The sequence below is a fragment of the Mus musculus genome, chromosome 1 (assembly GCF_000001635.26).
Source record: "Mus musculus strain C57BL/6J chromosome 1, GRCm38.p6 C57BL/6J".
Classification (NCBI taxonomy): Eukaryota; Metazoa; Chordata; class Mammalia; order Rodentia; family Muridae; genus Mus; species Mus musculus.
Window position 1 is genome coordinate 46,347,330 of NC_000067.6, and position 27,301 is coordinate 46,374,630.

At 39.2% G+C, this 27,301-nt stretch overlaps 1 protein-coding gene and 1 non-coding gene across 22 annotated transcripts in view; both read left to right on the plus strand.

Moving 5' to 3' along the window:
* Nucleotides 1-26,222, plus strand: part of Dnah7b (dynein, axonemal, heavy chain 7B) — a 307,481-nt gene extending 281,259 nt beyond the window's left edge. For 19 of the 21 annotated variants that reach the window (XM_011238490.3, XM_011238488.3, XM_006495915.4 and 16 more), the window contains 5 exons: nucleotides 5,486-5,716; nucleotides 9,176-9,328; nucleotides 10,800-10,977; nucleotides 15,574-15,677; nucleotides 25,904-26,222. In XM_011238490.3, the coding sequence (XP_011236792.1) occupies nucleotides 5,486-5,716; nucleotides 9,176-9,328; nucleotides 10,800-10,977; nucleotides 15,574-15,677; nucleotides 25,904-26,110 (873 nt within the window). In that variant the 3' untranslated portion in view covers nucleotides 26,111-26,222. Of the gene's footprint in view, nucleotides 1-5,485; nucleotides 5,717-9,175; nucleotides 9,441-10,799; nucleotides 10,978-15,573; nucleotides 15,678-25,903 lie in introns of all 21 variants that reach the window. The other 2 variants (XR_373250.4, NM_001368717.1) reach the window with 2 other exon arrangements.
* Nucleotides 26,223-26,867: 645 nt separating this feature from the next.
* On the plus strand, nucleotides 26,868-26,986 carry n-R5s211. The gene has a single exon (XR_003949163.1). It is a non-coding gene; the product is annotated as a 5S ribosomal RNA (ribosomal RNA).
* The last annotated feature ends 315 nt before the right edge of the window (nucleotides 26,987-27,301 follow it).

Consider the following 27,301-nt stretch of genomic DNA (forward strand, 5'->3'; position numbering starts at 1 on the left):
TGGTTTTATGTGAAGTTCCTTGATCCACTTAGATTTGACCTTAGTACAAGGAGATAAGTATGGATCGATTCGAATTCTTCTACACGATAACAACCAGTTGTGCCAGCACCATTTGTTGAAAATGCTGTCTTTCTTCCACTGGATGGTTTTAGCACCCTTGTCGAAGATCAAGTGACCATAGGTGTGTGGGTTCATTTCTGGGTCTTCAATTCTATTCCATTGGTCTACTTGTCTGTCTCTATACCAGTACCATGCAGTTTTTATCACAATTGCTCTGTAGTAAAGCTTTAGGTCTGGCATGGTGATTCCACCAGAAGTTCTTTTATCCTTGAGAAGACTTTTTGCTATCCTAGGTTTTTTGTTATTCCAGACAAATTTGTAAATTGCTCCTTCCAATTCGTTGAAGAATTGAATTGGAATTTTGATGGGGATTGCATTGAATCTGTAGATTGCTTTTGGCAAGATAGCCATTTTTACAATGTTGATCCTGCCAATCCATGAGCATGGGAGATCTTTCCAACTTCTGAGATCTTCCTTAATTTCTTTCTTCAGAGATTTGAAGTTTTATCATACAGATCTTTCACTTCCTTAGTTAGAGTCACGCCAAGATATTTTATATTATTTGTGACTATTGAGAAGGGTGTTGTTTCCCTAATTTCTTTCTCAGCCTGTTTATTCTTTGTATAGAGAAAGGCCATTGACTTGTTTGAGTTTATTTTATATCCAGCTACTTCACCGAAGCTGTTTATCAGGTTTAGGAGTTCTCTGGTAGAATTTTTAGGGTCACTTATATATACTATCATATCATCTGCAAAAAGTGATATTTTGACTTCCTCTTTTCCAATTTGTATCCCCTTGATCTCCTTTTGTTGTCGAATTGCTCTGGCTAATACTTCAAGTACTATGTTGAAAAGTTAGGGAGAAAGTGGGCAGCCTTGTCTAGTCCCTGATTTTAGTGGGATTGCTTCCAGCTTCTCTCCATTTACTTTGATGTTGGCTACTGGTTTGCTGTAGATTGCTTTTATCATGTTTAGGTATGGGCCTTGAATTCCTGATCTTTCCAACACTTTTATCATGAATGGGTGTTGGATCTTGTCAAATGCTTTTTCTGCCTCTAACGAGATGATCATGTGGTTTTTGTCTTTGAGTTTGTTTATATAATGGATTACATTAATGGATTTTCGTATATTAAACCATCCCTGCATCCCTGGAATAAAACCTACTTGGTCAGGATGGATGATTGCTTTAATGTGTTCTTGGATTCGGTTAGCGAGAATTTTATTGAGGATTTTTGCATCGATATTCATAAGAGAAATTGGTCTGAAGTTCTCTATCTTTGTTGGGTCTTTCTGTGGTTTAGGTATCAGAGTAATAGTGGCTTCATAAAATGAGTTGGGTAGAGTACCTTCTACTTCTATTTCGTGAAATAGTTTGTGCAGAACTGGAATTAGATCTTCTTTGAAGGTCTGATAGAACTCTGCACTAAACCCATCTGGTCCTGGGCTTTTTTTGGTTGGGAGACTATTAATAACTGCTTCTATTTCTTTAGGTGATATGGGACTGTTTAGATGGTCAACTTGATCCTGATTCAACTTTGGTACCTGGTATCTGTCCAGAAATTTGTCCATTTCGTCCAGGTTTTCCAGTTTTGTTGAGTATAGCCTTTTGTAGAAGGATCTGATGGTGTTTTGGATTTCTTCAGGATCTGTTGTTATGTCTCCCTTTTCATTTCTGATTTTGTTAATTAGGATTTTGTCCCTGTGCCCTTTAGTGAGTCTAGCTAAGGGTTTATCTATCTTGTTGATTTTCTCAAAGAACCAACTCCTTGTTTGGTTAATTCTTTGAATAGTTCTTCTTGTTTCCACTTGGTTGATTTCACCCCTGAGTTTGATTATTTCCTGCCGTCTACTCCTCTTGGGTGAATTTGATTCCTTTTCTTCTAGGGCTTTTAGATGTGTTGTCAAGATGCTAGTATGTGCTCTCTCCCGTTTCTTCTTGGAGGCACTCAGAGCTATGAGTTTCCCTCTTAGAAATGCTTTCATTGTGTCCCATAGGTTTGGGTACGTTGTGGCTTCATTTTCATTAAACTCTAAAAAGTCTTTAATTTCTTTCTTTATTCCTTCCTTGACCAAGGTATCATTGAGAAGAGTGTTATTCAGTTTCCACGTGAATGTTGGCTTTCCATTATTTATGTTGTTATTGAAGATCAGTCTTAGGCCATGGTGGTCTGATAAGATACATGGGACAATTTCAATATTTTTGTATCTATTGAGGCCTGTTTTGTGACCAATTATATGGTCAATTTTGGAGAAGGTCCCGTGAGGTGCTGAGAAGAAGGTATATCCTTTTGTTTTAGGATAAAATGTTCTGTAGATATCTGTCAGGTCCATTTGTTTCATAACTTCTGTTAATTTCACTGTGTCCCTGTTTAGTTTCTGTTTCCACGATCTGTCCTTTGAAGAAAGTGGTGTGTTGAAGTCTCCCACTATTATTGTGTGATGTGCAATGTATGCTTTGAGCTTTACTAAAGTGTCTCTAATGAATGTGGCTGCCCTTGCATTTGGTGCGTAGATATTCAGAATTGAGAGTTCCTCTTGGAGGATTTTACCTTTGATGAGTATGAAGTGTCCCTCCTTGTCTTGTTTGATAACTTTGGGTTGGAAGTCGATTTTATCCGATATTAAAATGGCTACTCCAGCTTGTTTCTTCAGTCCATTTGCTTGGAAAATTGTTTTCTAGCCTTTCACTCTGAGGTAGTGTCTGTCTTTTTCCCTGAGATGGGTTTCCTGTAAGCAGCAGAATGTTGGGTCTTGTTTGTGTAGCAGTCTGTTAGTCTATGTCTTTTTATTGGGGAATTGAGTCCATTGATATTAAGAGATATTAAGGAAAAGTAATTGTTGCTTCCTTTTATTTTTGTTGTTAGAGTTGGCATTCTGTTCTTGTGGCTGTCTTCTTTTTGGTTTGTTGAATGATTACTTTCTTGGTTGTTCTAGGGCGTGATTTCCGTCCTTGTATTGCTTCTTTTCTGTTATGATCCTTTGAAGGGCTGGATTCGTGGAAAGATATTGTGTGAATTTGTTTTTGTCCTGGAATACTTTGGTTTCTCCATCTATGGTAATTGAGAGTTTGGCCGTGTATAGTAGCCTGGGCTGGCATTTGTGTTCTCTTAGTGTCTGTATAACATCTGTCCAGGCTCTTCTAGCTTTCATAGTCTCTGGTGAAAAGTCTGGTGTAATTCTGATAGGCCTTCCTTTATATGTTACTTGACCTTTCTCCCTTACTGCTTTTAATATTCTATCTTTATTTAGTGCATTTGTTGTTCTGATTATTATGTGTCGGGAGGAATTTCTTTTCTGGTCCAGTCTATTTGGAGTTCTGTAGGCTTCTTGTATGATCATGGGCATCTCTTTTTTTATGTTTGGGAAGTTTTCTTCTATTATTTTGTTGAAGATATTAGCTGGCCCTTTAAGTTGAAAATCTTCATTCTCATCAATTCCTATTATCCGTAGGTTTGGTCTTCTCATTGTTTCCTGGATTACCTGGATGTTTTGAGTTAGGATCCTTTTGCATTTTGTATTTTCTTTGACTGTTGTGTCGATGTTCTCTATGGAATCTTCTGCACCTGAGATTCTCTCTTCCATTTCTTGTATTCTGTTGCTGATGCTCGCATCTATGGTTCCAGATCTCTTTCCTAGGGTTTCTATCTCCAGCGTTGCCTCGCTTTGGGTTTTCTTTATTGTGTCTACTTCCCCTTTTAGTTCTAGTATGGTTTTGTTCATTTCCATCACCTGTTTGGATGTGTTTTCCTGTTTTTCTTTAATGATTTCTACCTGTTTGGCTGTGTTTTCCTGCTTTTCTTTAAGGGCCTGTAACTCTTTAGCAGTGCTCTCCTGTAATTCTTTAAGTGACTTATGAAAGTCCTTCTTGATGTCCTCTATCATCATCATGAGAAATGTTTTCAAATCTGGGTCTAGATTTTCGGATGTGTTGGGGTGCCCAGGACTAGGTGGGGTGGGAGTGCTGCGTTCTGATGATGGTGAGTGGTCTTGATTTCTGTTAGTAGGATTCTTACGTTTGCCTTTCGCCATCTGGTAATCTCTGAAGCTAGCTGTTTTAGTTGTCACTGTTAAGAGCTTGTTCTTCAGGTGACTCTGTTAGCCTCTATAAGCAGACCTGGAGGGTAGCACTCTCCTTAGTTTCAGTGGGCAGAGTATTTTCTGCAGGCAAGCTCTCTTCTTGCAGGGCAGGTACCCAGATATCTGGTGTTCGAACCAGACTCCTGGCAGAAGTTGTGTTCCACTCACTAGAGGTCTTAGGATCTCGTGTGGAATCCTGTGTGGGCCCTTGCGGGTGTCAGGCGACTCTGCTGGCAAGGTAGCCTGGGGCTCAAGTTGAGCGGAAGGGACTTGTGCCCCAGATCAGGCCCGGGTAGCCTGCTTCCCTATGTACTGCAGTCTCAGGTTCCGCGCGATTGGATTGGGGCAGGCGCTGTGTTCCACTCAGCAGAGGTCTTAGGATCCCGTGGGGAGTCCCGTGTGGGCCCTTGCGGGTGTTGGGCAAGCCTCTGCTGGCAAGGTAGCCCGGGGCTCGAGTCGACAAAACTTTTATACTAATGTCCTTAGTCAAAACACATCTTAGAGAAGAGTCGAGAGTGTAATTTTTATAAGTAATCTTCTGCTTATGCTTAATGGTCACACATTATCTTAAGAAGGGAAATTATACACCCAATTATTGGACTGAAGCCAGGGACCCCTGTAGTTGAATTAGGGCAAGGCTGGAAGAAGCTGAGAAAGAGGATGGCCCCATAGGAAGACCAGCAGACTCAACTAACCTGAACCCCTGAGAGCTCTCAGACACTGAGCCACCAACCAGGAAACATACACAAGCTTGTCTAAGCCTCATAGACAACAGAGGACTGCCTGGTCTGTCCTCAGTGGGAGAATACTCACCGAACCCTCCAGAGACTTGAGTCCCTAGGGAGTGGGGAGGTGTGGCAGATGAGGTAAGAAGGACAACTGAGATGAAATATTTTTCTAACATTTTTGGTTGGTAGCTTGTCTCATGTGTGTGTTTGTGTGTGAGTGTGATTTTTATAGGTTTTGTGTTTTCTGTGTTTTAGTGGGAAGGTATAGCTCTTAATAAAAAACTGATAGAATGATTTCTCTTGCATTTATGCAAATTATTTGTAAATTCAGCAAAAAGAAAGAGATATTTCATTTAGTCTGGGCCCAACACTCAGTATCTTTTTTTTCCTTCTATTATTTGTTTTATATATTAATTGTAAACTAAGTACCATAGAACTGTAAGAAATAATCATTTTATGGCAATAGTTCTCCTCCTCCTCCTTCTTACAATCCTTTTGATAAAGTGAAGAATTACTATCAGTCTGACAGATAGATTAGTTCTTAGATCTGCCCAACAGTTTTTCCCTCTAAGCTGCCCTCTGACCTTTATGAGGATGTTTGTAATTGTTTGAATTCTTCAGTCTCAGTCATCAGGTTCTGGAACAAAGTCATCAGATGAAGTAGTAAATGAGGTTGCTGGAGATATCCTGAGTAAACTTCCAAACAACTTTGATGTTGAAGCTGCCATGAGGAGATACCCAACAACTTACACTCAGAGCATGAACACTGTCCTTGTCCAAGAGATGGGACGTTTCAATAAGTTGCTGATAACCATAAGAGAATCATGCATTAATATTCAAAAAGCAATCAAGGTAAGGTGAACTGAGTAAAAAAAAAATCTCTAAGTTAAACCTTGCACTTTCATCAATTTAGCAAATATTTACTAGTCTCAGGTACTGGAAAGTACTATTCTTGATCTAAAGTATAGGAAACAAGTCCCTGAACTTTATTAGCTTATAGGATTCTGAGGATAACAGTTAATAAAGAGATATATAAGTACAGAGGGTATGCTAGACAACACTGTGTACTGGGAAGAGTGCATGCTAAGGAGACATTGTGCCTTAAAGAGAACAAGCTTACATGTTAGCCATGTAGATAAGCAAAGCATTAAACAAATATATACAGGACAGTCAAAGATTTATTTTATTTTCATTTGTCTGTGTATGTGTTTGTGTGTATGTACTCGTGTGTGTGTGCTCATGTGCTGGTGTGTGTGCATGTGTGTGTGTGTGTGTGTGTGTGTGTGTGTGTGTAACCAGGTGCATACTGGCCTTCTCAGCCATGGCTAGAATCTTGAATTTTATTTTAAAATACAAAGGCATTGGGAGTTTTCAGGCAATAGTGATATTTCACATATTTGAAACTCACTCCTACTGTGGCCTGGGAGGATTGTAAGGAAGCAGAATGATAGAGAACATAGGTGAGGTGTCAGAGCTGAGCGTGGCAGGAACACTGAGGGGAAGAGTAATGGCTGTCTATATGCCATTAGGACAACTGAAAATTGATGTAGGCATGAGCAAGAGAAGATCCAGAGACAACCCCCAAGTGTTTAGCCTGAGCAAGTAGAAGGTCTAGGAACGGGGCTGTTTGAGGGAGAAAGTTAAGAAATACAATCAGGTTACCTTTGAAGTGTTTCCTAGAGTCAATGGAGAGATTGCTATTAATTGCATGCATTAGAGTCCAAGGGGGAAGTCAGGGTGGGTATAACTTCCAGTCTGTAATATTGTAGTCAGAAATAAAATTCACAGATGACCTCAGGTACTTTGGTAGCCCTGATGAGCATAGGCTATTTTGAAATCAATCTCCCCTGTTCACTACGTCCCCCAACTGCTGCGAATGTGCAGCAGTTTCCATTCTTGGAGGCATCTCTAACCTTTCTCTAAATATTTCCCTAATGTGGTAAAATGATTCAAATTGTAATGCTAACTTACAATGGCCTCTCTGTCTGAGATAGCAATGTAGCCACATTTTACACTTTTACCTCTTTGTCTTGGTGAAATATTCCCACCAATATAATTGGGTAAAGTTATACATCAAAGTTGATACTATGTATATGTTTTCTTTAAGATTGTTGTCAGATAAGGATAATTCCCAACTTATAAATTACTGATACTTCCTCAAAGGAGGCAAACACATACAGAAACACACACACACATAAATTTTTTCAAAAAAAATTAAAATTGTAAAAAAAAGCCAACAAAAATTAAACACGTAGAAGAGGACTATATTTTGCTTGAGGTACACCAGCAAACGATGCGTAGTCTGTGAACACTTCATGCTCACTGTTAATAGAACATCAGTCATCAGAATTCTCACATCTCTGAAATATAAACTGGTATAGCCTCTCTGAGGCACAGCTTGGCAATATCAGTTAAAAGTGAACTATCCTTCATCCTGATGTGTATTTATACATGCACTGAGCGAGCGGGCACAACACAGGAGTGCCAAACCCTGCATTATTTTAATAGCAAACCATGGAAATCAAGTAATATCCAATAGTGTTATAAGATGCACAGGGAGATGTCCACTGAATGAGGAAGACAGACAGAGCTGCTGACAGCGACAGGTGCCAGGATACACTAGTAAATAATGCTGAATAACTATGTATGTCATTACTCACTTGGTATTATGCTCAGTAAGGTTGTATTTGCCTAAAGTTGACACAGTCTCCCTCTCCCACTCCCTCCTTACGTTGGCTCTCTTCCTTTTCTCTTTCATAGACCTGTACATATAAATACTTAATAAATTATTTGAAATTAACTTGCTTGCATTCTATTGCTTTTCTCTTAACAAGTCATGACACACTTCCTAAACAACAAATATGTGATTTTACAAAGTGCAGTATAATTACCTCATTTACCATTGTAAAGAATGAGCAGGCAAAGTCCCAGCACTGTCAGTGGTCCCTACAATATGATTTTTAGGTCCAGGTCGCAGCACGATCAAATTTCCACCTGTGTTCAGGGTTCTCTCCTCAGCAACAGTTCTCAGTGTTCTCTCACTTTAGTGGCATTTAGTGACTCTCTTTTAAGAATCCAGTCCCTTTTTTTTAAAAATGAGAAGTCATATTACAGTATTTTCAAAGGTTGAGTATTAAGTGGGGTAATTATACTGCACTTTGTAAAATCACATATTTGAAAGAATATTTTTGTCTGAATTTATAGAATGCAGTTAGCAGTATACCCAAGGAAAATCATTTCTACTTTTCTTAGGTTATTTTGAAATCTTTAAATGAGGTAGATTAAAAATAAGTAAATTATTTCTCCTAAACAAGGAAAAGGATGCCTTACACATTCAGTGCCAGAAGAAAAAAATTTAAAACCTAGGGCTGAAGAGGAGAAGAGGCAGCAGGAAGGGAAAGGATGGGGCATGAGAGAACTGAACAACCCATTTATAAAATGACACAGTGGTGTTCTGAACACTGAGTCTGATGAGAGTGCCATATATTATCCAAGTCCATATGGAGGATCTGGAAGCATTTACTATGGAAAAATGGCATAGCTCTATAAGAGAGAAAAAATAGGTATTATCGGGGTACATTCTGTGATCATAGTGTAATTAACTTAGAAATGAATAACAAAAAGCTAATGTGCAATTTCCATATATTTATAAGTTCAGTGCAACATACTGCCTAAAGAAAAAAAATTAGTGAAAATTTAAATGCAAAGAGCCCATTAATTGGTTATTCAATACCAAATGGTCACCCTAAAAATCACACACACAAGTAACATCATGCAGACATGCTGTTTTTAGGAATATATATGTATATAAATATAAGTACATACTTGTAACTGCATATAATAAAAATGAGGCTATGAATTTGAAAGAGTGAGGAGAAATGTATAGGACAGTTTTGAGAGAAGAAAGAGAAGGGAGAAATTATATCTTAAATTAAAAAGCAAATATGAAAAAATTAAACATAATTTCCATTAAATCATAATAAACCAATAACAGAACACATCTATCTATCTATCTATCTATCTATCTATCTATCTATCTATCTATCTATCTATCTATCTACCTATCTATCTATCTGAAAAGCAAAAAAACTACATGAATTTAGTGAAATACAAAGTTAATATCTAATTTTTAGATTAGAAGTAGCCATGTATTGGTTAAGATTTTCCACTAAAATTTGGCTAGAGAAACCATTACTATTTTTCTAAGGAAGGTTTGAAAAGCTCCATGCCTTCCTCACAAATTCAAACAAACCTTCCTTTTGTTAGCAAAGACAATGTTCACCATCTGTCATGTTTTCTGTTGTGTGTCAGGGACTTGTCGTGATGTCTACAGAGCTGGAGGAAGTGGTGAGCAGCATCCTGAATGTCAAAATCCCAGTGATGTGGATGGGTAAATCCTACCCCAGCCTGAAGCCACTAGGCAGCTATGTGAATGACTTCCTCGAAAGACTAAAATTCCTGCAGGTGATTTTATCCATATGCACACTGGTGTCTAACTAACTTCCTCTGGCTTCACTTTCCTCATCAGAATGCTGAGTGTGCAGGGAATGGCACTGCACGGTCCTGTGTATTTAAGGTGCAAATGACCTCTATTCAATAACATAGCATATACATATGTGTGTGTGTGTGTGTGTGTGTGTGTGTGTGTGTGTGTGTATTATATTCTGCATCTTAAGTAGGAAATTTTGTGAAGTTTGATATTCAAGTAAATGACAGCCTTTGGAGAGAGAAACTTCTAGCATGTTGACTCTCAATAGCATTAAGTAGAACCCAGTAGCAGAGCATCTTAGAAAGCCAGATAAGCTTCTAAAGAGAGGAACTCTTTCTTCACTGCCCAGAAACCTTCTAGCTCTGCCATCTCAGTCCAAAACAGCAGTTATTTTTCTTGGGTATATTGAGTGGGTAGAATCCTCACTCCTGGTCATCTGCCAATTGACACTTCACTGTACAGAAAAAGCAGTTAATTACATAGATACTGTGTATATGACATGAACCTATGGGGAAGTCTGACATGGTGGCTCATATGTGAAATCTTACCACCTGAGGCAGGAAAATCACCCTCAAGTTAAAGACCAACCTATGTTACTATCTGGGCTATACAATGAATTTCAGAACAGGTATAATCTTTAAACAAATAAAAAGATTGAGGAATTTCCTGAAGGAATAAGATGAGCTGCTCCCCTTTCATAGTACAGTCCCTCTGGTGTACCACCAGAGTCAGATACTAAAGGACTCGGATGGCTCTTGGAAACTAAGGTTGAACTGTGAGCTCTTCTCGAATAAAGGATTTTAATTCATTTCTTTAGAAAGGCTTCTATAATTTGCTATTCAGTCACTTTTTATTTAACCACTCATCATCAAAACCTATGAAATAAATACAGAATTAAAGGGTCATTAAATTTCTAAATGCCATAAGCATTTACCACCCTGCTTTTTTGTGTTCTTTATAGTATGGCGCTTCTGTAATAGTATGTTGGATTTCATGGTATTTTAGTAAAGTAGGAAGAAAAACTTCAAGAAAATATTATTCTTGGCAGTAATGGCTAATTAATTAGAAAAATGCTATGAAAATTACCATGTGACCAGACTTTGTAGAGATCTATTCATCAATATGACATGACATGCTTTCAAACAAGTTTATAGTATGTTCACAGAGATACATTGGATTTCTGGAGAAACCACTGGATGTGAATAAAACAGACATCTATATTTCACATATTTCATGCATTGTAATTCCCAAACTAGTGTAACAGAGATAATGCTGAGTCAGAACCAAATACTATTTTCAAACTTGATGTGTGCCTTGATGTTCCTTAAATCTCATTTGCTAGTTTGCTTTAAAAGTAATAATCATGTTTGGAGATACATTTCATTGAAATAGCATTGGAAATTTTTAACTATTGCTATATCATTTTTTTTTCTGGATCCACTATAGCAATGGTATGAGGTTGGTCCCCCTCCAGTCTTCTGGCTTTCTGGCTTCTTCTTCACACAAGCCTTCCTGACTGGTGCGCAGCAGAACTTTGCGAGAAAATTCACAATCCCAATTGATCTCCTTGGGTTTGACTATGAAGTGATGGATGACAAGGAATATAAAAATGCTCCAGAGGATGGTAAGTGCAGCAGCAGAGTGGGCTGGGTCCTGTCTGTTCACTGAACAAAAGCAGAGCACTTTTGCTTATCTTCTTAGCTGTCAAAAGCAATCATGTACATAATACCCTGAAACACAGCATGAAGCAAATAGAGAAGAACATGCATAGATGAATTTGGATAAAAGATACACTTCTCTGAACCTCCAAAACTGAGTAAATTAGAAATCATGTGTCCTTAGTTAAAAGAATTATCATATATCAAATTAGTAGTACACAGGCTAATCATCTATGACCTTGTGTTGGCCTTGGGCAACCAAGAGGAAAGAATCTCCTTAAAGATCAAATCCTTGATATCTGTATCCTGTACTGTTATATATTTTACTCTTATACATACAGCTATTAATAATGTGTGTGTGAAAGAGAGAAACAGAGAAACACACACACACACAGAGAAACAGACAGAGATAGACAGAGAAAGAGACAGACAGAGAGACAAAGACAGAGAGAGGGGGGTATGTGAGATTGTGGTATAAACACATATCTGTATGAAAATACCTCTGAAGGCCAGAGGATGATGGATGTCCTAATTTCATTCTCTACCTTATTTCTTTGAGACAGGTTCTCTCACTGAACCTCCAGTGAACCCTAGGGATCTTCTTGCCTCCACCTACCACAGTGCTAAAGTTATTGGGTGTGCACGGGAGCCATGCCCAGCTTTTTCATGGATGCTGGCATCTGAACAGAATTCTAGGTTTAAGCAGCAATCACTCTTGCCTAGGAACTGAGGCCCTAGAAATGCTTGAGTATTAGATGGGTGGTTATAAAGAAACATTCCGGTTCCTGATTGGTTGAGTTTTAACTACTTTGTGGCATCTGCGATGTTTTATTTTAAATTTAGTGGGAGCCAGCAAGATGACTCCTTGAATAAGGAGACTTTCTGCCAAGCCTGAGAACTTAACTTCTATTCCCAGGATCCTCATGGTGGAAAAAGAGAACTGAATCCCCACAAGCTCTCCTCTGACCTCCACACATGCCTTAGCATGCACACACGTGCTCATGTACATAGGGAAAATAAAATGTAATAAACATAAACAAAGTCAGAGTAAATAAACTGTAAATGCAGTAGACAAGGTTACTACTTTAAATAAACATTACTTTACTTTTTTTTAAAGCAAAAAAGCTAAAATGTACTAAATTTTACCAGAAGAGTGATGGCTTTGAATGAATGGCATCTGTCTTTCGGTGACTGTTAATATATGCCATGTCACAGGCAGCTTTCCTACCTTAGTTATCACTGGCCCACCCTGGTAGGCATTGAAGACAATGAAGCAACATCTTAGGCTCTTGCTTCTTCTACCAGTTTATGCCCAAGTGAGAGACACAACAGAGTCTGATCATTGCCTTACCTTATTGTGGCAATTATCAACTGGGTGTCACATACCTGAAGACTGGTGATATGAAGCCATCTGGCTGTGTTCCTGGGAAAGTTGCCTAAATGACCACTGTGCTTTTGGCACCTCATGTCTTCCTCTCTTACCTCATCCTTGTGAAAATAGGAGCTAAGAAGACAGTTGCTAGCACCACCAAATCTGGGGGCCTGTGCACAGATTCACCTCTTGGGAATCCAGACTAGCTTTCTTTCCTGCTCTACAGCTTTGTTACTTTAATGGTACCTCCTCTTAGCAGAATCTTTGAACTCAGAAACGGACAATCCCTAGCCACACACAGCATGCTCTGGCATCTCACATCTTAAAAGCAATCAATGAACTTTTCTGTCATCTTGATATCCACTGCTGTCCTGTACTCCTGCTTCCTAATTGCTCAATATCTCAGAAGACTGTCTTTACAAGCAACCTGAGTTCTCAGCTGTTTTCCTTCTACCTTGCATCCTCAGCACCCCATAGAAGCCTTTCTCAGCAGAGTTACTGACAGTTTCCCTGTTGATGGATCTCCTCTGGCCTTCATCTTAACTTCTTGGCAATTTCTCCTGATGTGTTTATCTTCCTAGACACAGTTTCCTCCCTTTGTCTTGAGGACATTGTCTCCTGGTTTTGGTTGTTTTTTATTTCCTTATTTTCCAGATTTATGCTTCTTGTTGACTTATTCTTTCAGCTATTGGAGTCTCCAAGGACAAAGTCCTTGAACAATTTCTGTTTACTGTATTCATCCTCTCCCTAGGTGAACTCATCCATTTTTATATCTTTGAACACCTTGTTAGATGCTTCCTCTGTGACCCAGAAGGCTGTGTCCAGAACTGCCAACATGTTATCTCTACGTTAATATCTCTAGATATGTAGAACTTATAATTTATTTCAGTAAAAAACTACCAGCTGCCAGCAAGAATCCTATGACTTTTTCCTTCTCCGCCTCTTCCTCCTCCTCCTCCGTCACCACCGAGATTTGTCAGGCCTCTGTGCCAGGCCAGCTTGTTATCTTGCCTTTCTACTTTCATCCAGTCTTCTTATGAAATTGGCAATATTAGTCTACTCAACAGTGAGTCACGTGTTTTCTTTGGTTGTCTCTCTTCTGTGACAATACAGATGCAAAACTATCATCTTGCCTGACTTCATTCTTCCCTACTCAGTCTCTAGCAGCACCTGGTCCTCAACTGCTGTAGTGGAAGTGCACCACAGAACTGAAATTCACTACAGGTTTATGGAAGTTGGCCTAAGATTTCATATCACCTTTATACCTCTACTTAACTGCAGAAACATATTTAGGGACAGTAAGCCCACAGAGAGGCAGAGACTCTGGAACACATGCCATATTACAACTAATTGTACTTTCCCCAACACCAGATGCCTAAGGCATCATTCTCTGACCATTTACTCAGAGTTCCTGTTATCAATGCATTTGGAATGTGCACACTGATAAAACTCAAGCTTAACAACCCTCAGCTACCTTGTTTATTATTCCCTTTATTATGTACACCTATAAAATCCCTTTTTCACATAGGTTACTACCACAGAAAACTATCTGAGCACCTGTTCTCATGAAATCCAACATAGCTAGCCGGATTGAAGAACATGTCAAGAAGGGTAAATATTTATTCCAAACAAAGTATACAGGAAGGGAGCTAAAGAGCTTTTAGTACAGGAAAGTCTAGAGAAGAGCCTAAAGCCCAGTGTGGTAGTGTTCTCTTGCACATCTGTGCCACAGAAACTGCCCAGCCCTTTATGTCTAATCCTCATAGTAAGAGGCACAACAGTCTTTATTACATAGAGGCAGACACTTGGGCTCAGGGAGGCTAAACACCTCCCCCAAGGGCTCACAGTCGCATTGGATAGAGACAAGTAGGTGCAGGCCCTCTGGCCACATGCACAACTATTTCCTTACCAGCCTACCATGCTCAAGACTTCATGAAGGAGTTTGAAAACAATGCATTCTCATGAAAAGTGTCTTGATGAAACTATGGTTACTTCCGTATTCAGGACTTTATCCCTCCTAACTTTTCTCAGTGTCCTTCTGACATAGGAAAAAAATCGGCATTCCTGTTGACATCCGAGTGGAAGTGATGACCCTATACAATTTTTGGACCCAGCTAAAATGTTTAAGTTATGAAAGCATTGCATAACGTTTTTAAAGTGGTTAATTGCCCATACTCAATCTGTGGAATTGTATGCACCAAGCATAGAGATTAGACAGACTTCCTTGTTTTCCTTTTTACCAGTCTGCATCTACCTGTTACCTCAGGAAACAGGTTTTCAGCTGTTACTAATACTAAAATTCCAGCGTTATCTTGAGAGTGGTGGAGTAGCATCTAAAACAGGATATATCGACTGATTCGTATAGATGACTTGGTATACCAAAATTGCTCAGTAATGAGCTTAGCTGAGTGGCCTTCAAATAAGCAAACCACTTTACTGAATATCAGTGTGTCCACTCAGAGTAATATCATTTAGGACAGATGTTTGTTAAATTATTAATTTTATTTTATATGCACAAAAACATACTTGTACATTTTTTGCCAAAAAAAAGCTTATTCCATCTTACTTCATCAATTACTTGAACAAAATTGAGAAAGTTAGTATTTTTCTAAAGAAATTCCTTTCTCAATGGAACCCTTGGAGAGGGGGCTCACAGACGCCATCTGAGTTTCCCCACAACCTCCACCTTTCTCATTTTATATACTTTAATGTGTGTCTGCTTCCAGTTCTCTGGCCTTACAGGTCAGGCTTGCCCTGTTTACTAAGAGCGAAGTGGTGTCCAATGTGTTCATAGACATGAAACACTAGCACTTAGGAATCTGAGACAAGGGTATTGAACGCTTACAGCCTGTGAGGCTCCCTTGAAACCTTGTCTCCACAGATAAATAAGTAAATTGATAACTAAATGTCACAGGGAACTGAGGAAGCCACTGGCAGTTTATTTACTGTTTAGTGTCGGTGATTCCAAGGGTATTACCCACAGTTCTTAATATCTGAATTGCTAGTTACATCTAGGAGGACTCAGTAATTTATTGAATGCACTGAATAGTGGGAAGGGAGGTAGAGAGGAAGAGAACCTGAGAAGCTATGGCTGGCACTATGTCAGCCTGCTCTCCCCAGACAGGAATCTCAGATGCTGGGCTCAGTCACCTATCATTTTTGAATGCTAACTTCTTTCTTTGTTATTTAGGAGTTTACATTCATGGATTGTTTTTGGATGGAGCTTCCTGGAACAGGAAGACCAAGAAACTTGCAGAATCACATCCTAAAGTTCTGTATGACACAGTCCCCGTGGTTAGTATTTACTAAGGGTTACATGCACGTGTGCGCGGATATGGATATATGCACATTCAATCTGTTCTTGTTGTTCATGGTAACTTTGCTCTAAAAAGCTGTTCCCAATGCTGCACTACTGGATTTATTTGCTCTTAATGAGCTTATGAATTTAGTTTCTATGGTATCTGCATTTCTGTTAGTTGATTGTTACATACCGATGTACTGTTTCTGTTTAAAGAAAACTTGTTTAGTATACATTATCTCACAGTCAGTAGCACTGTGACTCTCGCTGGATTAAGCTCATCCCTCGGCCTTCTTGCACATAGGAACACTGGCCTGTGCTGCAGCCTTTGGCCAGTAAGTTATGTTAAACAATGGAATTCCAACAAAGCAAGGAATGTTAACAACTGAGCACAAAATAGACCATGAAAAGTACAGTTGTTTATAGTTAAAAGAGCTGAAAATACGGAAGTAGGATTTCCCATGGTCCAGCTATAGACATGTGGTTGTGGGATAAAGACAACTCAAATTCCATGTTAGTTAATAACTGTAAACACAGTGCCAGGGTTGATTATAGAATGAGGAATTAATTTTGATGTTTCATGAAATGAAGAATTAATGAATGGTGAGGAGCAATGCCATATAATTGTTTCTGTGTGTAACTACATCATGACAAAATGTATTTTTATATAATCCGAAGGGCACATCCAGGATGGTAAGATAAAACAAAGACTATTAGAGTCACATGGATTATAGAATTCTGTGAGAAGCTTAAAGACAGGTGAAAACTCATCATAGCAGCCATAAAGGGAGGGGCTAGTCCAAACCTAGAAAGATCCTCTTTTCTACATACCATGATGCTCTGGGCAGAGAAGGCTTAGGATAGGAGACCCCAATAGTGAAACAAACATTTGCCATTTCAGGAGCTGGCTCGGTTACAATTCCTTTCCTTTCTGAGGACATCCTCAATTAGCTTGCAGGGAACAGAAGGCGGGAGTACATCTACAAAGGGATAATTATTCTTCAACAAAGAAGTCAGTGAGGAATAGAAATTCTAATGAGTGAAATCCATTCTTTGCTTAAAGTGAAGTGCATTGTTCATTTAAGTTTAAGTTGAAAGTGTTTTTGAGAGTTATGTTGCTGTTAAGCTATAGCTTGTCCATCCCCCACAACAAGGGTCCTACAGTGATCTGGGAGGAATGGATACCCCTGGATCTTAGTCACTGGCTCCTTCATGTGGTTGTGTTTGACCTAAGAACCCTAAAGGACTACTCATTACTATGAGATAAATTAATTTGGTCAAACCCTAAAAGATGCTTGTTGTTTTAGTTTGCTCTTTGCCTTCATAAGTCAAAGGCCAGCTGGCTTTTAAATCTTATTCTAAAGACTGGCCATATTCTACAATAAATTACATGGATAATATTCTAGAAACTTGCTTAAATGACTAAAAAGAATGTGGTGTATTGTAGCTAAAAGAGGAATGCAACTATGTTATATATTTAATCTAAGTTGGAAAATTATGTGTTACACAACCGCTTTAATAATTTGGCTGGGGGAAATTATAATTAATAGCACACATCATGCAGATAATAGGATTCACTGTGATGTGTCCATACATCTATACATTGTGCTTTGACGTGTCCATCTGCTTCTCTTCTACTCTGGTTCCCTTTCCCAGTGGCACTCTCTCTGATCTCTATTCAACTCTTCTACTGTCTGTCATTCAGTTTCCTTTCTGTTTCTTAAGCTTCTGCATACGATAGCGACTCACTCTCTCCTCTCCTCTCCCCTCCCCTCCCCTCCCCTCCCCTCCCCTCCCTCCCCCCCCCCTCCTCCTCCTCCTCCTCCTCCTCCTCCTCTTCTTCTTCTTCTTCTTCTTCTTCTTCCTCTTCTTCCTCTTCTTCCTCTTCTTCCTCCTCTCTCTCTCTCCCCCTCTCTCTCTGTCTCTGTCCACATCTTGCTGATTTTATTTAAATTGATATTCTCTGGTTCTAGCAATTACCTTGATGTGAATGATTTTGTAATTCTTTATGGCATCTATGTATGTATTTATGTATGTATGTATGTATGTATGTATGTACATACGTATATGTATGGATATCTATCAATCATCTATCAACATAGTGTTGCAACAAACTTAGGTATTCAATTTTTTTTCATGTTGACTTGATTTACTTTGGATATATACCTAAGAATAGTGGTCTAGCTGGATCATATGTTAGCCTATTTTACTTCTTTTGTGAAACCTCTACTATTTTATAGAGACTGCACTAACTTTTGTTAAGAAAATGGTGTTTCTAAAGAAGCCATCTTTCTTTGAGATATAGTTTGATGCTATGGTCAGGTTAGTTGTCAGCACAGGAATGGGTGCCTCTATGGGTTTTCCATTCTGTTTTCATGTGCTGTGCCATCCGTATGTAAACACCATGATGCTTTCCTTACCATGCTTTTGGAGCATTCCTCCCAAATGAGAATTGGGAGACTGCAGACTGCTGCTTTTGCTTCAGGTTTCATTGGCTATTCTGGGTCATCTGGGCTCCCACAGGAATAGGATGTTTCTAGTTCCAGAAGAATTAACATCAGTACATCAGTGAACTTTATGTTTGATTGACAGATCCTATTTCAGAAAATTAACTGAAAGTGTAATTGAGATTCCAGACATTAACCTCAGGCATACACACACACATAGACACATGTATCCCTGTACATACATGTATACCCACACATACGTGAATAAGTATTGGACAAATATATAACACGCATGAAAAGAAGAGAGAAGAAAGCACTCCCTAACAATATACAAAAATGAAGAAAAATTTTAAATTAGAATTCCTGATCACTTGGGCTTAGGTACTTGAGACAGCAATAAATGGCTCAGAGAGAGTCTTTCTTTTCAGTGGTGTAGCCACTGATAAGTTGTCCCTTTTTCAGTAAGTGATTTACTACTCATGCTCATATAAGCCATCACAAACTCAGTGGGTGGAAAAGTATGAACATATAGGAAGAGGGGCTGGTTGGAAAGAAAGGCTTCACCAGAGAAAAGTGCAGAGAGATGAGAAGGGGCACTGGAGGGGAGTGGAGGAGCATAAATAACAAACTCAGTATACAGTGTATTAAATCACCAAGGACTTTAAAAATAGAGAAGAAACATAAAGAGGAAATGAAAGAACAAAGACCAAGGTGTAATTAAAGCTAGGGGGAACAGGGGTAAGGTGAGAAAATAGATTGTTGTGCACTAAATTAAATGGGAGCAAAAAAGCTGTGTAGTAACACTGTGCAGATGCACATCACATGGCCTTTCATATTTCTAGAGTGTTTGGGTACAATGTACTGTAAGTAAAGAATCCATTTACCTACCGTGTGGATTAACTTTGATCTTTCTGTGTAGATGCATCATTTGGATGACAGTTCATTGGTGGGCATGAGGTACTGACATCCCCTGCTATTATGTTGGAGCCCATTCTCCATTTTTATCTAGTAGTATTGTTTTATAAAATTGATAACTGATATCACATGAATAACTATTTACAAACAATATATCTTCTTGATGAATTGATTCCTTGATTGTTATGTAGTGATCTTTGACTCTTATTTTCTTAGTCTTAAAGTATACTTTGTTATATGTAACTACTCATTCTGGGGTTTGGATTACATTTGTTTGGGATATCATTTTCTACTCTTTCATGCCAGTCTGTGTGTCTTTGTGGTTGAACTAAGTTTCTTGTGGGCAGTGTACTTTGGGTCTGTTTTTTTGTTTTGTTTTGTTTTGTTTTGTGTTGTGTTTTTAGGTATTTTCTTCATTTACATTTCCAGTGCTATACCAAAAGTCCCCCATGCCCTCCTACTCCTCCCCCGACTCACACTTCTTGGCCCTTGTGTTCCCCTGTACTTAGGCATATAAAGTTTGCAAAACCAATGGGCCTCTCTTTCCACTGATGGCAGACTAGGCCATCTTCTGATACATATGCAGCTAGAGACAAGAGCTCCGGGGGGTACTGGTTAGTTCATATTGTTTTTCCACCTATAGGGTTGCAGATCCCTTTAGCTCCTTGGGTACTTTCTCTAGCTCCTCTGTTGGAGGCCCTGTGTTCCATCCAAGAGCTGACTGTGAGCATCCACTTCTGTGTTTGCCAGGCACCAGCATAGCCTCACAAGAGACAGCTATATCTGGGTCCTTTCAGCAAAATCTTGCTAGTGTATACAATGGTGTCAGCGTTTGGAAGCTGATTATGGGATGGATTCCCGGGTATGGCAGTCTGTAGATGGTCCATCCTTTTGTCTCAGCTCCAAACTTTATCTCTGTAACTCCGTCTATGGGTGTTTTGTTCCCAATTCTAAGGGGCAAAGTGTCCACACTTTTGTCTTCGTTCTTCTTGAGTTTCATGTGTTTTACAAATTGTATCTTATATCTTGGGTATCCTAAGTTTCTGGACTAATATCCACTTATCAGTGAGTACATATTGTGTGAGTTCCTTTGTGATTGGGTTACCTCACTCAGGATGATGCCCTCCAGGTCCATCCATTTGCCTAGGAATTTCATAAATTCATTCTTTTTAATAGCTGAGTAGTACTCCATTGTGTAGATGTACCACAATTTCTGTATCCATTCCTCTGTTGAGGGGCATCTGGGTTCTTTCCAGCTTCTGGCTATTATAAATAAGGCTGCTATGAACATAGTGGAGTATGTGTCCTTCTTACTGGTTGGAACATCTTCTGGATATATGCCCAGGAGAGGTATTGCGGTATCCTCAGGTAGTACTATGTCCAATTTTCTGAGGAACCGCCAGACTGATTTCCAGAGTGGTTGCACAAGCTTGCAATCCCACGAACAATGGAGGAGTGTTCCTCTTTCCCCACATCCTCGCCAGCATCTGCTGTCACCTGAATTTTTGATCTTAGCCATTCTGACTAGTGTGAGGTACAATCTCAGGGTTGTTTTGATTTGCATTTCCCTGATGGTTAAGGATGCTGAACATTGTTCCAGGTACTTTTCAGCCATTCGGTATTTCTCAGGTGAGAATTCTTTGTTCAGCTCTGAGCCCCATTTTTTAGTGGGGTTATTTGATTTTCTGGAGTCCACCTTCTTGAGTTCTTTATATATATTGGATATTAGTCTTTTATCTGATTTAGGATATGTAAAGATCCTTTCCCAATATGTCAGTGTTTTTTTGTCTTATTGACGGTGTCTTTTGCCTTGCAGAAGCTTTGCAATTTTATGAGGTCCCATTTGTCAAGTCTCAATCTTACAGCACAAGCCATAGCTGTTCTATTCAGGAATTTTCCCCCTGTGCCCATATCTTTGAGGCTTTTCCCCACTTTCTCCTCTATAATTTTCACTGTCTTTAAGATGAATGGTGAATGGTTTTATGTGGAGTTCCTTGATCCACTTAGATTTGACCTTAGTACAAGGAGATAGGAGTGGATCGATTCGCATTCTTCTACATGATAACCACCAGTTGTGCCAGTACCATTTGTTGAAAATGCTGTCTTTTAAATTCATCTAAAATTTTTTATCAGTTAACTAAAGAATTAAGGGCATGGTCATTCCAAGTTATGAAAGGTATGGTATGCCTGTTTTCTTCAGTTTAGGGCATTGATTAATTCTTGCTGCCTAATTTGTATTTATCTCAATTGCTTGATGATTTATTGTATCAATACTTTGATGTTTTAGCTTTCTCACTGTGTGCCTACTCTTTCTGTGGAACTTACACTTTATGTGCTCATGATGATAGTTTCTGTTTGTTTACTTCTGGATATGGAGTTCTCTTAAAAGCATCTTTAGTAAGGTTGGTTTTGTGGTTATAAATGGTGTGTATTTTTTATTTATTTTGGAAGATCTTTTTGGACTATTTTCACTTTTGTTTAGTGCTCTAATGAAAGTGGGACCAGGGAGAATATAGCTGATAAATGAGGTGAACTAAAATCTTATGCAAAAGGCAACTTTATTCAGAGCAATTTATACTCTGAGGGTTAAGAAGAGTCACACTAGTAAAATTTACAATCACAAGGGCAAGCCCCACATGGCAAAAAACATGTTTACCTATAGAGGCATACAAACAAATAACAATTCTTGTCTGATTTTCTTGGAGTTTTTTCACAAACACTCAGAATTCTTCTTACAGGACTCCATTCTTGGACCATGTTCTGATAATTCTACAGGACAGCTTTGCTGGATATAGGTAGCTTGAGTAGCAGTCATTTTCTTTCCAAACTCAAATATGTTATCCCATGTCCTGGTCTGAAGGGTTTCTGCTGAGAACTTTTAGATGTTCACCAGGGCTGCCCTTCAGTGTGATTTTGTGATTTCCCGCTTGAAAGTTTTAAAACTATTTCTGGGAGATGACACAGCTTCATGGGTAAGCTGTAATAGCAAGAAAACCAAAGTTCACATATGATTACCTATGTAAAACCACAGGCACATCACACACCTGCAACCATGTTAGGAAATGGAGACAGACAGATCCTGGAACTTGCTGGCCAGCCATCACTGAGCTTCAAAGTCAAACAAAGTCAAACAGACTCTGTTTCAAAACCATGGTAGAACATGATAGAGGAAGATGTCTCACATTTTTTGACACCTCTGGGCATGCATAGATGAATACATGACGTGCATAACACATGCCCTGCCTCCGTACCTAGTTTGTACTGTACTTTTGCATGTTGACTGTAATGTGTAGTGTGCAATGTCAGAATCTAAGACCTCCCACCTATACACACATCTGCTCTTATTCTATGGAACAGATTTTTCTCTGTCCTTAGTCTTTTTTTTTTCCCTTCAACTATAACAATTTTGCAGACATTTGATCTTTTACTAGTGCAACAAAAATCTGTAGTCTTTTCATTCTGCCTTGATCTCTCTTTTCTCTCTCTCTCTCTTTTTTTCCATTTTTCCCTCTTCCCTTTCTCCCACTCTTTCTGGGGCTCTGCTCGCTCTGGCCCATAGGTTTTTATTTGTTTCTCATTAAGGATGGTTGTGAGCCACCATGTGGTTGCTGGGATTTGAATTCATGACCTCCGGAAGAACAGTCAGTGCTCTTAACAGATGAGCCATTTCACCAGCCCAAAAATCAATATTCTCTCTCTCTCTCTCTCTCTCTCTCTCTCTCTCTCTCTCTCTCTCTCTCTCTCTCTCTCTCTGTTTTGTTTTTTGAGACTGGGTTTCTCTGTATAGCTCTGGCTGTCCTGGAACTCACTGCAGACCAGGCTGGCCTCAAACTCAGAAATCCGCCTGTGTCTGCCTCCCAAGTGCTGGGATTAAAGGCGTGTGCCACCACACCCGGCTCAATATTCTTAATATAACTGCTTAAGCTAGTCTGATTTGGAGACTTACATTTTAACTTTCGAGAGAGACTCTTACTGTGTAGCCCAGACTGGCCTTGAACTCACAGCAATCTTTCTTTCTGTGTTTGATAAGTTCCTCATTCATATCTGTATTGTCTTCCTAATTTGTTTGTTTGTTTGTGTGTGTGTGTATCTTCTTGAATCTCATTTGTTATTGAGATTTTCTTTGTGTGATACAGGGTTTCATAAAGCTCAAAGTGAACATGAACTCCATATTGAGGGTGACCTTGAATTCCTGAGCCTCCTACATTCATTTTCCAAATGTTAGAGTTACAGGTCTATTGCCACCATGCCTGGATCTGTGTAGTATTGAGAATTGAACCCAGGGCTTTATGCATGCTAAGAAAACACTGTAGCAACTCTCCTAAACCCCACCTCCAGCCCCCAGACAAATTACTAAACTTTTCCACAATCATTCTTTAGAATCTATCAGGTATTTCATCAACCTCAGTATCTTTGGTATCTGTCACTAGGGAGTTATTTTTTAGGATAATATTATTTTAAAATATTTGAAACTTCTTGTGTATATGTTGAAATCTGTGCATCTAGTGAAGTGGATTGTCTCTTATATGAGATAGACTTCTTAGAATATGACTTTCTTTTAAAGATGTGTATCAGGGTGTTAGTTCACTTTGCTATGCTGAATTCACTTTCCGCTGTGTATTACAGTACAATGTTACAATGTCCTTGTAGCTTCTTTGATTCTAGTTAAGTTTTGGCAGAGCACATACTTTCAAGAGTGTCAGACCTTCTGTCTATGGATTGCCCATGAGAGGGACATTAACAGTTTGGCATTAATGCAGTAGGTAGCAGAGTGATAGAGTGCTCCCTATATAGCTCCTCTGGTAATGGGAATACTGGTTTTCATCCATTGGTGGGGCTTTTCAAGTACTGTTGATACTGGCTGTTATTTGAATGGGCTCTAGTCTTGGCTGCTCAACAACAGTGAAGGGTCTATGCACTCTTTTGATTAGACACACTCTACAAGTACAGTTGCTTCACAGGGAGCAACAGGAGTCAGAATTCCTCCCACCCCCTGTAATACTCACCTTTCTTTGTGAGCAGTTTGTGACCACATAAATGTGAGGCAACTGATGCAGGGGCCCAGGACAGGTGCAGTAGGGTAGTTTATTTTTTTGCTACTACTTTGGGTATGTCTACCCAGTAGCTATCTACTACTACAGGTAGGTCCCTTGCCTGTGCATTCCTGGGGACAGATGATGTATTTCTATGGCTCCTGGAGCTTTTCTTCCAGATTGTTCTAGCAACAGTAATATGTAATACTATTATGTATATATGTAATAGATAAAATGTGTGATGGCAATAGCAGCAATAATTGAGTGTCAGTGGGTCATGGCCAAGGTCAGGCAAAACCGCTCTCCCAGGGCTCTCCCTGGAAGAAGAGCAGGAATATGTGTCTGACAGTTCTTAGCTATACTGTTGGCTGTGTACACTGAGGGCTGCTGTAGGTACATTATTCTCTCCATTTCATTTGAACTGCCATTGTAGCACTGACTTGTTTGTTGAGACTTGCCAGGACAGTGCCTCTGGGGCAGTGATGCAGCCAGAGGATTGTGGATTGGCAGACACAATATAGGCTGGAGGCGGTGGAATATTTCTTACCCTTGCTTTGAGGAATCATGTGACACCAGGGATCCTATCACAGGCAGGCTCATTTATACCCAGGTTCTTGTGGAGGGCACCTTTGGCTCCCTCTACATTGCACCTGTTCATCACCATGTAGTAGTAATCTCAGCCTGTTGAGCACATCTCCTGCTAAGCCAGGATGGTAGAGAACAGCTGCAAGGTTTGCGATGAGACTGTGTGAAGGTGTTTGACCCTTAGTAAAAATCCAGTCAGTAAGGCCTCTTCTTAGGGTGACTACTGACTATAGTGCCTTAGAGATCTTCTGGAGGGGTTAAGCCAACCTATATGGACTGAATTCAGGCAGGCCTTACCTCTTAGGCTGTATACTTGGAAGTACCTGGTAACTTAACAGGGTACGTGCGGGACATTTGCTGGAAGTGAGCCCTTCCCAAAGCTATGAAACTGGGTGGCAGGTGGGCAGCTTCTCTTGACTTGCTGCTATCCCAGGTCTTCATTCTACAATGTTTTTGTATTCTGATAACTAAATTCCAGTGTTTCCCAAAGTCATTCAACTCTACAGGCTTGGTTTAGTTCTTGTAGAGGAGCAGGTAAATTGCTAGGTGCCTCTATTGAACCCCCTTGTCTGGCCGACAGCTGTTAAACACAGCACATATGCATATTATCCATCCACAATGGGGAGGTGATTCAAGTAACATAACTGTTGCCAGAATGTATTGGTTTTAAATAAATAAGTCATATGATTCTGAGTATAAATAGTAGCATCTCTCTTTGGTAAATATATAGAATTTTGTTTTGTTACTAAAAGCACCAGAAATCACCCCCATGGAAGAGGTGATGAACAGTTGGGTAATATGTTTTTAAGCAACTAGTCTTTATTATGGCACAATGCAGTATTGTATAAAGTAACTGTTTACTGTAAAAACATTTTGCATACAACCTGTTAAGAAACCACAACTAAGTATGTGTTATAATTAAGTTCATTAAGAATACTTTCTTTGTAGAAAAAGAGTAAAAATGGTAACATTTCCAAGGCTAGTCCAATTAAACCAAATAATATCGAAAGCATACAGGAGTGGGCACTATGTTTCTAACAGAGGCAAACTGTTTTCTCTTTGTATACTGGTTCTGAGATTGTTGGGCATCTTTATATTCAAACAATCATTTCACTGTTGACAAAAAATACAATCTATGTAGGGCATAGGTTTTAGACATAACCTTACTCTGGAACTATCACAGTAGCTAAAGTACATGACGGTTAATGGCTCTGACTTAGAGGTGTTTGTGCTTTCTTCCAGATGTGGCTAAAGCCATGCAAAAAGTCAGACATACCCAAACGACCAAGTTATGTTGCTCCACTGTATAAGACAAGCGAGAGGAGGGGTACACTCTCCACCACTGGCCACTCCACAAATTTCGTGATTGCCATGATTCTTCCCTCTGACCAACCCAAGGAACACTGGATTGGACGGGGTGTGGCACTGCTGTGTCAACTAAACTCATAATCTGAATGTGGCATCATCTCTTGCAACTTCTTGTTAGATTGAATAAAACACATTTTACCGTTTAAATTTTGCTTTGGCTTAAATAAACTTAATGTTCTTAATTATGACTTTATTCTGGCCTCTTTAAAGTACCAATGAAGATTCAGTGTTATGAGACAGACAATGAAAACACACCACACACTTTCTGAATAACTTGATTTTGGGAGAGTTCCGTGAGCATTAGGAACATATATAAAATGACACACCATTGTTGACAATGGAAACAACAGCACTTCATCACTTCCAGCTTAATAAATTAAAAAAAATGATTCAGATACAACAACAAAATATTTAGATATTTTAGTAAGTATCACCTTGCAGGACCATAATCACATTGAAGCCACTGACTTACTGTTAATGGAAAATGTTCACACTACATCTCGTTACTATAGTATTTCTAAGCACAATCACAGCTGATTGAATGCAGTGTGGTATACACCAAAATCCTTATGGTGACAGCATTGTACAAGTAACATTGGTGACCTCCAACAAGCATGTTAAAATTTGGCTAGTTAAGTGGTATGTTGGAGCCAAACAGAAATGTAGTAGAATTAGGATTGTCTAGTGAGACCTGAAACTATATGCTAGTATGATGTAAAAATTACATAATGGTAGAACACTATCAAAATACTAGCAGCAACTTTAAAAGCCCCCCAAAATGACTAAGAAAATCTAGCAAATAAAGATAATGCCATTTGTTTGAGAATATAAAACTTTGGTCTATGGCCATACCACCCTGAATGCACCCGATCTCATCTGATCTCTGAAGCTAAGCAGGGTCGGGCCTGGTTAGGACTTGGATGGGAGACCGCCTGGGAATACCAAGTGCTGTAGGCTTTTCCTTATTTATAATAGCCAGAAGCTGGAAAGAATCCAGATACCCCTCAACAGAGGAATGGATACAAATACAAAAAAAATGTGGTACATTTACACAATGGAGTAGTACTCAGCTATTAAAAAGAATGAATTTATGAAATTACTAGGCAAATGGTTGGACCTGGAGGGCATTATCCTGAATGAGGTAACCCAATCACAAAAGAGCTCAAATGATATGTACTCACTGATAAGTGGATATTAGCCCAGAAACTTAGAATACCCAAGATATAAGTTACAATTTGCAAAACACACTCTCTCTCTCTCTCTCTCTCTCTC